The sequence below is a fragment of the Nannospalax galili genome, unplaced genomic scaffold (assembly GCF_000622305.1).
Source record: "Nannospalax galili isolate Female #2095 unplaced genomic scaffold, S.galili_v1.0 scaffold280, whole genome shotgun sequence".
Lineage (NCBI taxonomy): Eukaryota > Metazoa > Chordata > Mammalia > Rodentia > Spalacidae > Nannospalax > Nannospalax galili.
Window position 1 is genome coordinate 6,257,777 of NW_008347808.1, and position 18,594 is coordinate 6,276,370.

General features: G+C 39.3%; 1 protein-coding gene and 1 pseudogene across 2 annotated transcripts in view; both read left to right on the forward strand.

Annotated features, from left to right (window-relative positions):
• The window catches only part of Kif4a (kinesin family member 4A), a 130,634-nt gene that overhangs the window by 77,233 nt on the left and 34,807 nt on the right, over window positions 1-18,594 (forward strand). For both annotated transcript variants that reach the window (XM_008844389.3, XM_029568943.1), the window contains exons 16-20: window positions 1,606-1,709; window positions 3,304-3,448; window positions 4,835-4,945; window positions 15,702-15,785; window positions 16,571-16,684. In XM_008844389.3, the coding sequence (XP_008842611.1) occupies window positions 1,606-1,709; window positions 3,304-3,448; window positions 4,835-4,945; window positions 15,702-15,785; window positions 16,571-16,684 (558 nt within the window). The remainder of the gene's footprint in view (window positions 1-1,605; window positions 1,710-3,303; window positions 3,449-4,834; window positions 4,946-15,701; window positions 15,786-16,570; window positions 16,685-18,594) is intronic.
• On the forward strand, window positions 4,164-4,290 carry LOC115072254 (annotated as a pseudogene).

Consider the following 18,594-nt stretch of genomic DNA (forward strand, 5'->3'; position numbering starts at 1 on the left):
TTTGCAGACAATATTATATCTAAGAGACACCAAAAATTCCACCAGAAAACTCCTAGAAATGATTAACACTTTCAATAAAGTGGCAGGGTACAAAATTAATCTATAAAAGTCTGTAGCCTTTCTATATACCAACAACGAGCAACCAGAGAAAGAGTACATGGAAACACTTTCTTTCTCAATAGCCTCAAAAAAAATAAAATAAAATATCTCGGAATGTGTTGCGGGTGTCCTGGGACCCTCCTGGCGGGGGTAGAGTCCGCGCTGAGTCACGACGCAGACTCCAGACTCCAGGAGTCAGCTGAGAAGCAGGCAGTGTGAGCAGCTGCAGACTCATTTATTGCGGATATGGGGCTCCCTTATATCCCCCCTCCTGGTGTCCCATTGGTCCATTGATAGGTTGTGTCTGTGCCTCATTGGCTCTCTGTATCAGGGCATTTTCATGTCAGCCGTCTCTATGTCTGTTGGCAGAACAGAGGTTTGACTCAGCCGGATGTTTTTGGCGCGTTTGCAGTGTGCATGCGCAGGTTGTTCAGGCTGCACTTCCTCCTGCAGGAATAAACCTGACCAAAGACATTGAAGACCTCTACAATGAAAATTTTAAATCTTTAAAGGAAGAGATTGAGGAAGAATTAATATAGTCTGGCTTTTAATCCTGAGTTCAATTGATTCTCATGCCTCAGCCTTCTTGGTAGCTAGGACTATAGGCATGCACTACTACACTTGGTTCATTTTGTTAATTATTTGTATGGATGGGGAAACTCTCAAAAAACTCCAAAATGACCCCTAAATTCAGTGATTCGCTACAAGGGCTCACAAAATTCAGTACATAGTCATACTCATAGTTAAGATTTCTCAATGAAAGGATGCAAATTGAAATCAGTGAAGAGAAAACCCCATACACAAAGTCCAAAAGAAAGCAAGCACAAGCTTCAAAAAATCTTCCCTTTTTCTTTCCATTTCTGTGATTATGTATGAAATAGTCTCTTCCAGTTAAGACCCTCCTCTCTAACCTAGAAACCCAGGTTCTGCCTTATACATGCCAAGATTCTATACTCTCTGAGAGAAGACAGATATTCAGGGTAAATTTCATTATTTGCATAATTTAATGATTAATGAGCCACTATTGCCAGTTAAGGAATGGCAGAAACCCTACCATAATCGTAAGTTTCCAGACATGAGCCAAGAGCCAACCTTGCTAGGAGTCCTTTTTATGGATAATGGGCTCAAGCCTGCTATATTAACTCTTTTCTGCACAGAAACTGAAACTACAAGAGATTTTCCATGATATACTATAGTCAAGATTCAGACCCAGGCCCTCGAATTTCAAGTCCATATTTTCCCCACTACACAACTTTATTCTTCATCAAATCAAGAACAAGAGTTTTCAGTTTGCATTTGAAGTGGTAAAATTTAATTCATGAAGCCAGATGTGGGATGCTTGTAACCCTAACACTTGGTACATTCAAGCAGGAATAATGGAAGGAGGAAGAAATTAAAACATAAAATTAATTAGTGAGTCACAGAGACAGAATGTTGAAATGTTGAAGCAATTATCTTCCTATGCTATATAATGCTTTCTTTTTCTCTGACCTATAATGTTTCTAGGATAACATTAAAAATCTGGAATTGGAAGTCCTCAGTCTGCAAAAGGAAAAGGAAGACTTGGTCCTTGAACTTCAAACAGCAAAGAAGGATGTCAACCAAGCTAAGTAAGAATAAAGCCAATAAATGTTATGTCCCTACCATGTAGAAGGTGATTTCAAGGAAAGAGCAAAGCTGAAGACCCATTTGCTGTCCCCTAAAGATTTAAACCTAGTAAGGAAAGGAGACCTATACAAAGAAAAGCCAAATAATTGCTGTCTTTTTTAATTGTTTATTTTTAATTATGTCTGTGGTATGGGTATGTACATGTGAAAGCAGGTGCCTACAGAAGCCAAAAGAGGTGTTGGATCCCTAGAGCTGGAGTTACAGGCAGTTGTGAGCCTCCGGCATGGGTGCTAGGAATCAGTCGGGTTTTCTACAAGAGCAGTACATGCTCTTAACTGCCATCTCTCGTGCCTCAGTAATTGAGGGTTTTTGTGTTTTGTTGTTGTTTGGTTTTGTCCTTTTTTTATTTTTTGTGTTTTTGAGATGGGGACTTGAACTTGCTATAGACCAGGCCTCAAACTCAAGAGATCCACCGAGGCTGCCTCTAGAGTACTGGGATTAAAGGCATGCACCACCACACCTGGGTAATAATTGAGGGTTTTTTGAAACAGGGTCTCCCTGTTTTTTGAAACAGGGTCTCCCTGTAGCCCCAGAAGTCCTGGAACTATGTAGACCAGGCTAGCCTTGAACTCACAAAGATTCACCTGCCTCTGCCTCCCAAGTGCTGGGATTAAAGGTGTGCACTACCATACCCGGTATAATTGAGGTTTTATATAACATCTCAGGATGGGGAGGGGGGAAGACTACTATAACATAACATATGAACTAGTGGCCAAATAAATTTCTTAGCAGTGATTGTGGTCAGAGTTCAGAGGCAGGAGATACTGATTCTGGATGGCATGATCAAGGGAAGGATTTATTAAAAGTTAACATATAGCCGCCAGTCATGGTGGCGCACACCTCCAATCCTAGCATTTGGGCAGGCAGAGACAGGGGTAGCTCTGAGTTTGAGGCTAACCTAGTCTGCATAGTGACTAGGCTAGCCTCAAACTAGGCCAGCTACATAATGAAAAGAAAGTTGACATATAAGCTGGTATTTTGTAAATCTTAAGACCTCCTAAACAACATTTTTTGTGCCTGCTTGTAAGTAGAATTACTGTCCAAGCTAGTGATTAAAAATTATTCTAGCCATCTCTTAATCTGCTAAGAATAAAACTACTATGACAGATAATCAGAACCTCCTACCTTAGAAAAAGCCTAATTTGATATTCTACTTTCCTTTTACTAAATGATTGTTTTAGCTTTCTCTGAAGCTTATGTTCCTTAGAGTTATGTTGAATGATTGCTTTCTGTTTCAGACTTGCATAGTAATCGTCAGAATTATTCCTTACAGCTAAAGCAAGGTGAAGTGTCTTCAAAGAACCATCCTTTTGACACTGAGTGGTGGAAGGGAGCGTATTGAAGCATTGTTGTATATGCAAAAAATGTTGTTTTAGTCTGGTATTATGCTCTCTCTCATTAGTGAGACTGTTTTGGTTGGGCAGGTAGCATTCATTATTTTAAGGGCAACTGGATATTGGGGTTGTAAACCTGGGAGTCCTGTATCAGATCTTTTGGAGTAAGCCTTTAATGTCTTCCCTCCTACATCTGTGTTAGGTTGAGTGAGCGCCGTCGCAAACGTCTCCAGGAGCTAGAAGGTCAAATAACTGATTTGAAAAAGAAATTACATGAACAATCCAAACTTCTAAAACTAAAGGAATCCACAGAGCATACTGTCTCCAAATTGAACCAGGAAATACGGGTAACAAACTCTCATCCTTATATTACCACATTGAAACTAAAAGCATAGGTGTTCCATTTAGATTTATACAGAGGTATTTTCAGGTGAGAAACTAGGAAGCAGGGCAATCATTTCTAGTATAAATATAGCCAATTTAATTTCTTTTTTTTAACATTCAGAATGTTTAATGTTAGATACTCTGAAACCAAAAGACAAAACTGTGTCAATATTTAATGAGAATATTCTAATCACTTTCCATGATCAAGTGGCATAATTTTGTAAAGTAATAGCAAGATGTCAAAAATTAAATGATATTTCAATTTAACAGATGTTCAGTTTATAACATCTGCAAAGTGATTACAGGTTGCTTGCACTGAAATTTTTGGAATATTAATAGTTGATAGGTGGATTTGTCTTTGACCTTCGAAAATACTTCCTTTCATTTATGGAAGTAAGTGTAGGCCTGAATTTAGCTTTTAGGAAATTCTTTTATTTCTTGAGAGTGTTCATTTATATACTCTATACTTGGAAACCCTGTTGTGCTGATTAGTTTTTGTCAGCTTGATAGAAACTAGAGTTAATTGAAGGAACCATAATTGAGGAATTTCCTGCATCAGATTAGCCTGTAGACATGACTGTGGGGGCATTTTCTGGAGGACCAATCTCAATACAGGCATGGGTGATATCATCCCTAGGCAGAAGGGCTGCCTAGGAATGATGTAAGAAAGGTACTTGAGTCTATGGCCATACCACCCTGAATGCGCCTGATCTGATCTGATCTGATCTCAGAAGCTAAGCAGGTTGGGCCTGCCTGGTTAGTACTTGGATGGGAGACTGCTTGGGAATACCAGGTACTATAGGCTTACCCAGGTATGGTGGTGCACACCTTTAATCCCAGCACTGCGGAGGCAGAGGCAGGTGGATCTCTATGAGTTCAAGGCCAGCCTGCTCTACATAGTGAGTTCCAGGCCACCTGGGGCTACAGGGAGACCCTGTCCCAAGGAAAAATAAAAAAGAAGAGAAAAGAAAAGAAAGGTACCTGAGCCTGGAGCAAGTCAGTAAGCAGCATTCCTCTGTGGCCTCTGCTTCAGTTCCTGTTTCCAGGTAACTGCCTTGAGTTCCTGCCCTGAATTCCTTAGGTGATGAATTGTCAAGTATAAGATGAAACCAACCTCTCCAGGTTGGTTTTGTTTGGTGTTTTATCATAGTAGCAGGAAGCAAACTAGAACACATGTGTATGCAAACAGGTGATATTGCAAGCCTGATTCAAACATCTGTTGGTCATCTCAACATCACTCTAGGTTTTCTCCCTTCTTTGTGGTTACTCGATCCATCTACATGTCAGCCTAGAGTAAGGTACAGATGACTAATACACTGTTTTTGTTTAGTTTTGTTTTGTTTTTACAGGTGATGAAAAACCAACGAGTACAGTTAATGCGTCAGATGAAAGAGGATGCTGAGAAGTTTAGACAGTGGAAACAACAAAAGGACAAAGAAGTCATCCAGCTGAAAGAACGAGTAAGTTAATTAAAGTTTCTCAAAGGCCCTGCTGATAAACCCTTCCCAAACACCTGATATCTCCATAATGCGTCATTCATGAATTGAACAGCTTTCTATCAAGGGTCTGCTATGTGCACTATTGACTGGCTACTATTGGAAATAGAAAGAGGAATAATATACGAGCTCTGCCCTTGAAAAATGTTTTGTCTAAATAGGAAGGCAAAATAAGCATGGATTCCTTTAGGACAAGTAATAAATAAATTGAGGCTTTAAGAATGATATAAAAGGGGAGCAGTGAAATGGTGAGTTCTCATGAAGAAATAAGAATGAATAAAAAAGTCAGTATAACAAATTGTATATACATATTTGTTCCCCTTTCTTCTCTTACTTTATTTTAAAACATAAATCAGGGCCACTGAGATATCTCAGTAGACAAAAGGTGTCTGCTGCCAAGGCTGATGACCTGAGTTCAGTCTGTGGAGCCCTCATGGTGGAAAGAGAGAGCCGACTCCCACAAGTTGTCCTCTGACCTACACACACACACCATGGCTTGTGTATGCCTACACTCACAAAATAAATTAATGTAAAAAATAACAGTTTTAAAAATGAATTATAAATTAATAATTACAAGTATGTATGGAGGTTAATGTAGATGTAATATGCATAATAATAATAGTACAAAGAAAGGAAAGAGAGTAGAGTTCCATAGGAATGATATTTCTACTTCTTAATAAAAGTTAATATTAAGTTGAAGTCGATTCCAATGAGGTTTTTCTTTTTTTTTTTTAAGACTCACTGTGTAGCTCTGGGTGGCCTGAAACTCTGGATATAAACCAGGCTGACCTCAAACGTAGAGAGATCTGCCTGCCTCTGCCTCCTGAGTGTTAGAATTAAAGCTGTGCACCACTGCACCCAAGCCAGATTCTGATGGAGTTTTTGGATGTTGTTTTGTTTTGGGGTTTTTTTGGTATTTTTGAGACAGGGTCTCCCTGTAGCCCCCAACTGGCCTGGAACTCACTACGTAGACCTCACAGAGATTTGCCTGCCTCTGCCTCCCAAGTGCTGGGTTTAAAGGCATGTGCCACCATGCCTGCATCTGTTGAGTTTTAAGTTTACTATAAGAACTAGAGCATTCTCTAGGAAAATAATTCAGTAGATATTTTGAGTTATTTTGAAATAATTCTGATATAAGGGAAAATATTTGCTTCAGCAAAAGAAAGCAATAAAGGAAAAATGATACCAAAAAGAATGGGACATAGGAAAAAAAGGGAAAAGATAAAAGTGGTTTTTTTGTTGTGTTGTGTTGTGTTGTTTTGTTTGGTTTGTTTTGTTTTAGAGACAGGATCTCCCTGTAGCCCCAGCTGGCTTGGAATTCACTGTATAGACCAGGCTGGCCTTAATATCACAGAGATCTGCCTGCCTCTGCCTCCCAAATGCTGGAATTAAAAGTCTGTGCCACCATGCCTAACTTACTGGTTTTTTTTAATTTTTATTTTTTATGTGTATGAGTGTTTTTACCTGTATGTATCTATATGTACCATGTGCATACTTGATGCCCGTGGAGGCCAGAAGAGGGCCTTGGATCCCCCTGTAACTAGAGTTACAGATGGTTATAAGCCACCATGTAGATATTGGGAACTGAACCTGGGCTTCTACAAGAGCACTAAGTTCTAAACTGGAGAGACTATTCATAACTTCAAGTTCCAAGGGATCTGACACCCTCATCTATCATCTTCAGGCACTGTACACATAGGTGCACTTACATACATGCAGGCAAAACACTAAATAGAAATATGTAAATAAAAATTGTGGGGGGATCTGAGGACATGACTCAATGGTTGGGAGCTCTCTGCAAGAAAGAGGACCAGGTTGGGTTCCCGGTACCTGTATGGCAACTAACATCCATCCTTAACTCCCGTAAATGAAGTCAAGATACTCATACACATAAAAATGAATATTTTTTAAACATTAAAAAAAAAGCAACAAGTGCTTTCACACTGTGCCATTGCTCCTGCCCCCAAAAGATAAAAATTTAACATATCAGTAGCATTAGATGCTGCAGTTACAGCTTGTCCTGTGTACTGGCCACTTTCTGCTTATTTCCAGTGACACTGTGCTAAAGCAGAAAGAGTGTATAAGTAATTTTTACCTTCCAGATGTTTCTGTTCCAAATACATGATAGATTGGGCAAGGAAAAAATTCTAAAGAAACAAAAGTGCCACCAAGGAGAATATAATCCAGATGATTACTCAAGGTAATATGTAGCTCAAGGATTTAGGAAAAGGGGGTGAGGGGAAGCTTGCTTTACAAAAATCTCTTATTTTAAACCATTTATTTTATTAGGCAGAGATAGGGGGTGCCATGGCCTATGTGTCAAGGTCAGAGGACAACTTGTGGGAGTCAGTTCTCTCCTATCATCTGTGTCCTGGATATCAAAATCAAGTCATCAGGCTTGGTGGCAAGTACCTTTACCCACTGAGTCAGCTCATCCAGCAAAACCTTTTTTTTATTAAAATATTTTATATATATATATTTGTTTTTGAGACAGGGTCTCCCTATAGCTCCAGCTGACCTGGAACTCACTATGTAGACCAGGCTGGCCTCGAACTCACAGAGATCCATCTGCAAAGGTGTGCACCACCACACCCAGCTTTATTTATTATTTTTATTTTATGTGTATTAGTGTATTACCTGCATGTAGGTAGGTGCAACCCATGTCATGCAGTGCTCTCAGAGGTCAGAAGAGGGCGTCGAATCACCTGGAACTGGGGATAAGGACAGTTGTTAGCTGCCATGTGTGTGCTAGGAATCAAACCTGGGTCCTCTACAAGAGCAGGCAGTGCTCTTAACCACTGTGCATCTCTACAGCCCCAACAAAATCTTAAATGTAGCATTATTCTGAATGATTTTTAAAGTCTCCATGTGTTTTATTGACTTTAAGCTTAACAATGAGCAGTACAAAGCCAAGTAGAACTACTATCTGTATGTACCGTGCTTGGGAAAAATATGAGAGGATACAGCATGGCGTATCATGGAGAACAAAGAAAACTCATCAAGACACTTGAACTATCTGGGTGGAGCACACCTGTAACATGAAAACAACAAATCAAAACCACAGTGCATTATTCACATCACTGCAAGAACTATAATTAAAGAAGAAAGTAATAACAAATGTTGATGAACATATAGAGAAATAGGACCCTCAGACATGACTAGCAAGAATGTAAAATGGACCAGCCAATTTTTTACATTTATCACTCTCGTGGTGGGGATAGGGAGGCAATGGTACACATGTGCCATGGCACATGTATGGAGGTCAGGGGACAAGCTTTGGGAGTCAGTTTTCCTGTTCTACATGTGGGTCCTGGGGATTGAACCCAGGTCATCAGGCTTAGCGGCAAGTGCCTTTACCCACTGAAGCCATCCTGCTAACCCAACCAACCATTTTTTAAAGCATTCCATCAGATAAAAAGTGTTACCATGAGATTCATAAATGTCTTTCCTAGTTTTAAAACCAAGATAATTGAAAGTATACCTACCAAAAAATGTACTTAAGTGTTCATAGTATTTTTTATAATAGCCAGAGTTGGGGATATAGCTCAATGGTAGAGAGTTGCCTAGCACGCCCTAAGCTCTGAATCCCCAGTGCTTAAAAAAAACACACTAAAAGGGAATAGGGGTTATCTCAGTTTGGTAGAGTGCTTACTAGCATGTATGAAGCCCTGGGTTCATTCCCAGCATCACATTAACCTGGAGTGGTGGCACATATCTGTAATCACAGCACTCAGGAGGTAGAGGCAGGAAGGTCTGAAGTTCAAGTTCCATCCTTGGCTACATAGTGAGTTTGCGGACAGCTTAGAATATAGGAGACTCTTGAGTCCCATGCTGACTCAGTCAGACAAGAACCCAGCATAGAATTGGGGAAATGGGCGGTAGGCCCCAACTTTAGCCAAGGAACTATTGGCAGCTGATCACTGCTAGGTGAGGGAGAGTTGGTCTTCTTTATGTGAGTGACTCTACATAGGCTAGCTAGACTCCAGTGGATGAACTTGCACCAAGGAACATCTGGGTACAAAAGTTTGACAGGATAGGCCTTAACATATTCCGCAGAATGCTTGAAATCTGGTGAGGCAGGGGTCTAAATATGATTAAGATTTATTGTATGAGCTGGGCATGGTGGCAAATGCCTTTAATCCCAGCACTTGGGAGGCAGAGGCAGGCAGACCCCTGTGAGTTCAAGGCCAGCTTGGTCTACATAGCAAGTTCCAGGCCAGTTGGGGCTACAGGAAGACTCTATCTCAAAAAAGACCAAAAATAAGATTTATTGTATGAAATGCACAATCCAGTGCAGGGAGGCTATGGGGCCTGCGGATGGAGGTGGGGGTCAAATATGATTAAAAATTATTGTATGATATGCACAAAAACTCAATAGAAAATATACATTAAAAAATCCTGAACAATCAAAAAATGAAAATAATATAGCCAAAAAGTAGAATGAATCCATATGTTCATCAAGTGAAAAGTATGTAAATAAAATTTGAATTTCATGTAATAAAATAGGTGAGCCAGACATGTTGCATACCTGTAGTTCAAGCACCTGAGAGTATGAGGCAGGAGGAATCACGTGTTCCAGGCCATCCTGGACTGTATACCACAATCAGGTGAGGTATAGCTACAAGACAGCTTGTTTAATATCTGGAAATCAATTAGTATAGTACAGTATATCAGTAGAACAAATGGCAATTGTTACATGATTGGGCCGAGGGGAAAGGCTCATTGATAGAGCATTTCTCTATTGTGCCTGAGACCTTGGTTGTGATCCTCAACATACACACACACACACACACACACACACACACACAAACACACACAATCAGAGAGAGAGAGAGAGAGAGAGAGAGAGAGAGAGAGACAGACAATGCATTTGATGAAGCCCATTACTTTGATAGTTTAAAAAAATACTAAGAATAAATGCAAGTATGAAAAACCCACCACCAGCATTACACTTAGAATTTCCTTACAACAATTTCTTTAGATCAGGAATAAAACAAAACAAAACAAAGACATGTGCTGTCATCACTTGTGTTCAACATTTCCCTATAGAGTCTATACTATAAAGCTGTCTCTGTTTGCAGATGACGTGATCATATATACAGAAAATCCTAGGGAGGGCACTAAAAGTATTAGAACTAATATATCAGTTCAGCAAGGTTACAGGATCCACAGTCAATATAAGAAATTTAGTTGTGCAGCTACAGAGATGGCCCAGTGGTTAAGAGTCCTTACTACTCTTGCAGAGCACCTGAATTTGATTCCTAGCACCCAACACAACTGCCTGTAACTCCAATTCCAGGAGATCCAATACCCTCTTCTGGCCTCCACAGGCTCCTGCACACATGTGGTGCACATAAACTTACAAACACACATACATATAAATATTTTTAAATTTTTAAAAAAATAAAAGTTGTATTTCTTTACATATAAAAATTAAGAAAACTGTTCCATTTGTAATAGCACCAATAAATAAAATATTTAGAAATAGCAGAAGTATCCAATTTTTAAACTGAAGACTACAAAACATTGAATTAATTAAAGAACCAACTAAATAATAGTTCATATTCATGGATGGGAAAACTTAATATTCTTTTTTTAAATATATTTTGTTTATTATTTTTATTTTATGTGTATAAGTGTATTGCCTGCATGTATGTGAGTGCACCCATGTTGTGCAATGCTGCGAAGGTCAGAAGAGGGCATCAGACTCCCCTGGAACTGGCGTTACGGAGGGTTTGTAGCTGCCATGTGGGTGCTGGGAATTGAACCCGGATCCTCTGCAAGAGCAGTCAGTGCTCTTAACCACTGAGCCATCTCTCCAGCCCTGGGAAAACTTAATATTCTAAAGATAGAATATCTCTCAGATTTGCAGATTCAACACAATCTTAATCAAAATTTAAGTAGTAAACTGCTTGCCTATCATGCATGAGGCCCTGAGTTCAATCTCCAGTGCTGGAGGGGAAAAAAAAAAAAATTTGACTTTTACGCAGCAATTCACAAGCCAATCCTAAAATTTATATGAAAATTTATATGGAAAAGAGACCCTGAATAGTTAGAGCAATCAAAAAGTCAGTAATTCTGACTAGTACTGTGTAAAGATAGATATATATCAGTGGGAATAGAATTGAGTCCAAAAACCAATTCATATGTTTATGATCAATTGTAGTACTAGGGAGAGGGGTAGAGCAGCACTAAGGACTGAACATATGGCCTTGCCCATGCTAAACAGTCACTCTGCTAGCTGGGTGTGGTGGCACGTGCCTTTAATCCCAGTACTTGGGAGGATCTGTGTGAGTTCACGGCCAACCTGGTCTATTCTACAAGCCCTAGGTGAGCGATCCTTTCTCAAAAAAAAGGTGGATGGCTCCCAAGGAACAACATTTGAGGCTCACCTCAGGCCCCATATGCATGTGCATAAACATGCATGCACAAAAGAGTAGTCTTTTCATCAAATAATGCTTAATAAACCAGATAATTATGTACAAAGTGCTGGAGTTGGAACTTGCATTATACCATACACAGAAATTAAATATATTTTTAAAAATCTATTCTGGGCATGGTGGTGTATGCCCTTAATTCCAGGTAGAAGCAGGTGGATTTCTGTAGAACAAGGCTAGCCTGGTCTACATGGTGAGCCAACTAGGACTACAGGGAGACCCTGTCTCAAAAAGATCCCCCAAAAAATCTATAAATAAAGGACCGGAGAGATGGCTCAGCAGTTAAAAGCACTGACTACTCTTGCAGAGGACCCAGGCTCGATTTCCCAGCACCCACATGGCAGCTAACAACCATCCATAACTCCAGTTCCAGGGGATCCAGCACCCTCTTCTGACCTCTGTGGGCATTGCACAAAATGGGTGCACTTACACACATGCAGCAATACACTCATATACATAAAATAAAAATAATAAAATTTTTTAAAATCTATATGCAAGCCAGTGAGATGGCTCAATGGGTAAAGGCTCTTGCCGCTAAGTATAGTGACCTGAGTTCAATTCCTGGAACCCACATGGTAGAAGGAGAGAACTGATTCTCAGAAGTTGTCCTCTGACCTCCACACTGTGCACATACACTAAAGTAATTAATTTTAAAAACTTTAAATATATATATATATAAGAGCTAAAACTACAAATCTCTTAGAAGAAAGCATTGGTATTAGTATTTGTAGCTTTTGATTAGCCAAGAGGGTTTTATGTGCTATTTAAAGCTCAGCCAAAGAAAAATTCAGTTAGACAAAATTTAAAGCTTCTGCACTGTAAATAATACCAGCACAAACATGAATGGCCAGCCCACAAACCAGGAGAAAATATTCACAAGTTATATTGCTAACAAGGAAGTCTTGTCTCTAGAATATATAAAGGAATCTTAGAACTCAATAAATTAACAGAGTTGTAAGTGCACAAAATGTGCTCAGTGTCATTTGCCATCAGGGAAATGCAAATGAAAACCACAATGACATACCATTTCATACCCACTGAGATTACTATAGTCAAAAGGAAAGATAAGTGTTGGCAAGAATGCAGAAGAATTAGAAACACCAGGCTGCTGGTAGGATGGGAAAAAACAGTGTGGCTACTTTGGCAAATAGTTGGCAGTTCTTTAGAAGGCTAAATAAATTTAGAGGTGTTGTATGATCCAGTAATTCTACTTCTCTTAATTCTGTCTACTTAGAAGATATGAAGACATACACATGTAAAAACTTATATGCAAATAGTCATAGAACAGAATTGATAATAGCTCCCAAAAGTGGGAAAAACATGAGTATATCAGTGGATGAATGGATAAGTAAAACATAATATCCATATAGTGGAATATTATTCATTCATAAAAAATTAAATACTGGCAGCCGGGCTTGGCGCATGCCTTTAACCCCCACACTCAGGAGACAGAGGTAGGTGGATCTCTCAGTTCAAGGCCAGCCTGGTCTACACAATGAGTTCCAGGCCAGCTGGGGATACAGGGAGATCCTGTCTCAAAAAGACCAAAAAAAAAAAAATTAAGTACTGCTATATGTTGTAGCATGGATGAACTTTGAAAACATTTTGCTAAGTGAAAGAAGCCAGTCACAAGTAATGATATATTACAGGGAATGTCCAGAATTGACAAATCTGTAGACAGAAAATAGATTAGTGTTTGAGGAACAGGGTGACAGGGTTGTGGAGTAACAGGTAAAGGACATGAAATTTCTTTCTGTGGCAATTAAAATGTGATAAAATTAGCCAGGTGTGGTGGCGCACACCTCTAATTCCAGCACTGTGGAGGCAGAGGCAGGGGGATCTCTGAGTTCAAGGCCAGCCTGATCTACATAATGAGTTCCAGGGCAGCTGGGGCTACAAGGAGACCCTGTCTCAAAAACACCAAAAAAAAAAGTGATAAAATTGATTGTGGGATTAGTGTTACATCAACTCTGTGAATATGCCATAAACCAAGGATCATACTTTAGGTGATTAAACTGCATCATACATTAATTATTTTTAATATATTTTATTTGTTTTTATTTTATGTGTGTGAGTGTATTACCTGCCTGTATGTATGTGCACCCATGTTGTTCAATGCCCTTGGAGGCCCTCAGGCCAGAAGAAGGCATCGGATTCTCTGGAACTGAAGTTATGGACAGTTGTTAGTCACCATGTCGGTGCTGGGATTCAAACCCAGGTCTTCTGCAAGAACAAGTGCTCTTAAACACTGAGCAATCTCTCCAGCCCCTCATACATTTAATTATATCTCAATAAAATAATTAAAAACCAAAAAGACAAAGCTGTAAATTACCAAGTTTATATTTTACAGCAGTAGACATGCTGTGATGGCAAGAACCTTCATTTTGTTCACTTCCATATTCCCACTGGCTGGAACAGTGACGGGCGTATATTTTAGTACACATTCAGTTAATGCATATTGAATTATAGTGATAGTAAATGCAAAATATGCCTTTTCAAAGCAATGAGGGAATGAGAGCACCAAAGATTACTTCAAGTTTTTGAGTGACTGAAAAACTGGAGGCAACATCTAGTTTGCAGTGATGAAGCTGGTTTCAGGAGAATAATCATTGGGACAGAGAAGTCTACAAGATTTGGAAAAATGTTAGCTGAGTTCAAAGGAGTGACTGGTTGCTAATTAGGGAGTTATCTTACAGAGATGTGAAAATTGACACCACAGAAATAATGTGATTAGAGAGATGGAGAATGTATTTAAAAAAAAAAAAAAAAGAAGACTAAGGTTATGCCTAGCACTCAAGAGGTTGAAGCAGGATAATCAGGACTTCAAGACCTGGGGGCGGGGGGGGGTTGCTGAGAATCTCTTTGTTCCATGTAAGAAGCATGAGGATGAAAAAGCATGAGGATGCTGCATTACAGCTATCAGAAGAGCTAATGATACTAAGACTGATGTCAAAGAAAGTAAGGACTATAAAGAATACTGAATTAAATACATAAGATTTCAGGACAATGGTAGGAACTACTTACAAGGAACTTAAGGAGTGAAGTGGAATGACAACTAGATGCACTAAACAGTCTCAAGAAGTTTGGTGGTAAGAGTGCTAGATTTTGTCACTAGACTAGTTTAATCTCCTACTTGTGTTTCTTTAATTCCCTTACTTCATACCAACACACATCCCATTTTACCACAATTATATGGTGTCCTATTATAATTGCGTGTTGTTTATATTCTCCTGCGTTCTCTGTGAGAAACTATAACCAAGTCAATTTCATCTCTGCATCCCAGAAACCTAATACAGTGCCAACTATGAAAATGTTACGTGGGTTGAATGAAATGAATATGCTTGTTTTGGGGATCTGTCTCACTCTCTTTTTTTCTGCTACTGGAGATTGAACCTAGACCTTCGTGTATGCTAGTTAAGCACTGTACCACTGAGCTGCATTTCCCAGGGGTGAAATTAATAGTCCTTGTTTGCTTACAAAGACATGATTAAAACTGCTGACCATGCCATCTAGATTGGCTAAACAAGTAAAGCCAGAAGGAGCTGAATGGGTTAATAAGATAGGGAAGGGGTCAAGAAATCAAAGCAGATAAGTGTGTATTTGTTTGAAGCAGGCAATATCCCATAGTATTTCATGTTCTTGATTTTCGTTTGAGACAGGGGCTCCCTGTAGCCCCCGTTGGCCTGGAACTTGCTATGTGGACTAGGCTGGACTTGATCTCACAAGATCCACCTGCCTCCTGAGTTCTGGGATTAAAGGGGTGTGCCACCACAGCCCCTGCCTTCTTGATTTTTTTTTTTTTACTCTCTAGAGAGGATATATTCAGTGATAAGCTGGAAGCTACCTTAATTTTGTAGGTGAATGGCTATATGATAGCAGTCTCCTTTTGCCAGCCAATAATTTGAGGGGGGAAGAAAGAGTACTGATCTATTTATCAGCACACCTGATTTCCACCTCTATCAGGAACAAACTACGTGAATGAGGATGTTCAATAGGTGATCTTTAGGGTTCCTTCCAAATTGTACATTCTCTGATATTATTTATAATTAAGACAGAACTCAATAATTTGACCACAGAGTAATATGCTGAAGAAGATAGATGACTTTCCTCTATATACAGACATAGTTCCTAGATCTTCCCGTTCTTAATTCTGATAAGCAGATAAAGGTAGCTCACAGTGTTGTATTTAGCCTTAGATATAAAGGAGAACATGAAAGACTTCTTAGTTTAAGATTTTATTTTAACCGGCTGAACATCTCTCTGACTTTTTTTTTTTAAATCAGGATCGTAAGAGACAATATGAGCTACTCAAACTTGAAAGAAACTTCCAGAAGCAGTCCAATGTGCTCAGACGTAAAACTGAGGAGGTAGGTAAGAAAATCCAGTCTGCTGTGCCAAATGTGTTATCATCCTCAAACTCGGATACTGACAAAGTAATAATCTTTAAAAGAGCCAGTATCCTAGGAAACCATGGATGTCAATGTTAAGTAGTAATTCTTAAATCTTTTTGTTTTTTTGTTTTATTTCTGTTCTTTTTGGGACAGGGTTTCCCTGTAGCTCCAGCTGGCCTGGAACTTGATATGTAGACCAGGCTGGCCTCAAACTCACAGAGATCCACCTGCCTCTGTCTCCCAAGTGCTGGGATTAAAGGTAAGCAACACCACGCCCAGCTTTTATTTTCTTTTTTTGAGACAGGTTTTCTTGTAGTCCAAGCTAGCATTAACTCCAGATTCTCCCACCTCTACTTCCCAAGTGTTGAGATTGTAAGCATGTGCTACTATGCCTGCCTGAATAAATCCTAAATCTTGATCTCTTTTTATATATTATGACCTGTGAGCAAATAAAACCTGGATGGAAAACTGGGAATGTTTTTCTAATCTGGCATCTGGCTTCTTCCAAAAAAAAAAAAAAACCACTTGAGAAATCAATATGTGACATTCCCAGACATTGTCAATGTGCAGAACTTCCTTGAAATATCTCTCTCCCCTATGTTCTGAAAACAGCTACTCATCAGTTACTATATCCATGGAGACTTCAAAAGCTGGTACCAGTAGGAATTCAAACGTAGAATTCTGTGTTTATTCATGTGCTGCAAATTAAAATATTCTTATTACTTCTTCATTCAACATAAGTATGGACCGTTTTTATTTAGGCCGCAGCTGCCAACAAGCGTCTCAAGGATGCTCTCCAAAAGCAAAGGGAGGTAGCAGATAAACGGAAAGAGACTCACAGCCGTGAAATGGAAAGCACTGCAGCTCGAATGAAGGTATGTACAGCTTGAACTACCGTTTTTCTTATACATACTAAGGATAGGGAAAAAGGGGAAGTAGCTTTCTTTTGCTTTGAAAGTAAACACTACAGAATTTGAAGTTCTGCCTGAAATCTTTATTTTCCAAAAGATATGAATGTCTCTGAACTGTTGTCAAAGACCAAGAACATAGAATTCCTTTTATTCTTGACCCTGTTGTGGCTCAGTTACTTTTCTGTTTTATTCAGATATAACTAAAATAGAGTAAATTGTGCATATTTAAAGTGAACTGTTTGGGGGCTAGAGAGATGGCTCAGCAGTTAAAAACACTGGTTGTTCTTGCAGAAGATCCAGGTTCGAATCCCAGCACCCACATAGCAGCTAACATCTGTCTGTAACTCCAGTCCCAGGAGATCTGACAGCCTCTTCTGACCTCCACGGGCATTGCACAACATTTAAGAGCGAGTACTGCTCTTTCAGAGAACCTAAGTTCTGTTCCCAGCACCCATATAATATTTTATTGATTCTTTGAGAATTTCATACAATGTATTTTGATCATATTCAGATACCCTCCATCTATAAATAAAATCTTCAAAAGAATTATGGTAAAAAAATTATTGTGGTAAAATATACATAACATCACATTTACCATTTTACTGTCTATGAGAATGAATTGATTCTTTGACAAGCCTTGGGCTTTCCTGATCAGAATAAAGGAGAAAACAAACAATGCCATTAAAAGAAATTACATAGATTACATCACTGAATATTTTATATGTATTAGAAGGATAATAAGGTTGTATGGTAAATGCCTTCATGACAATAAATTTAACAGTTTAGCTGAATTGAACAAATTCCCTGAAACACACAAACTAATAAAGTTTACTGGAAAAGAAATATGACCTGAACAACCTGAAATTAATTTTATATGTAGGTGTGTAGGTGTATGTGTACATACGTGTGTATATTCGTGTGAAGGCCAGAGGAGGATATTGGATGTCTTCCTTGATTACTCACCACCTTATGTATTGAGGCAGAATTTCTTGCTGGACCCAGTGCTAGCCAATTAGACTAGTCTAGCTAGCCAGCTAACCCCTGGATCCCCTGTCTTTGCCTCCCAAGTGCTGGGCCACCATCTGCCCCTCCCTCCCACCCCCACCCCTGCTGCCTTTGCTTTTTACATGGGTGTAGGGGCTCTAAGTAATGGTCCACACGCTTGTGTGTCAAGTGCCTTGCCCATTGAGCCATCTCCACAGCACTAAGATAATTTTTGTTTTGTTTTGTTTGCGACATGTTCTGTATGTAGCCCTGGCTGGCCTGGAATTTGATTTGTATGTAGACAAAGCTGGCCTCAAATTCACAGAGGTCTGCCTGCCTCTACCTCTGAGTACTGGGATCAAAGGCATGTGCCACACCTACCCCTGAGACCAGTTTTGAAGTTAAATTTAGTTAAATCCTTCTTTTATAAAAACATAACAAAAACAACCAAACTAACAAATAATTCTGCAGCTCTGCAGATCCAGACAATTCTGTCAAATTATTAAGGAAGAAATCATATTCTGTATAAATTCTTCTAGACAACGGAATAGGAAGGGAACACTTCCTACCTTAGTTTATGAGGCCAGCATTATCTGGATAGCAACACCAAATAGAGGCATTAAAAGAAAACTACAGACTGGGGGTTAGAGAGATGATTCAGTGGTTAAGAGCACTGACTGCTCTTTCAGAGGACCCAGGTTGATTCCCAGCACCCACATGGCAGCTAATAGCTATTTGTAACTCCAGTTCGAAGGGCTCCAACGCCTTCTCACCTCCCAGGGCTTTGCACAACACGGGTGCACTTACATACATGCAGGCAATACACTCATACACATTAAAAATAAAATAAATACAGTATTTAAAAAAGAAAACTACAGGCCAATATCTCA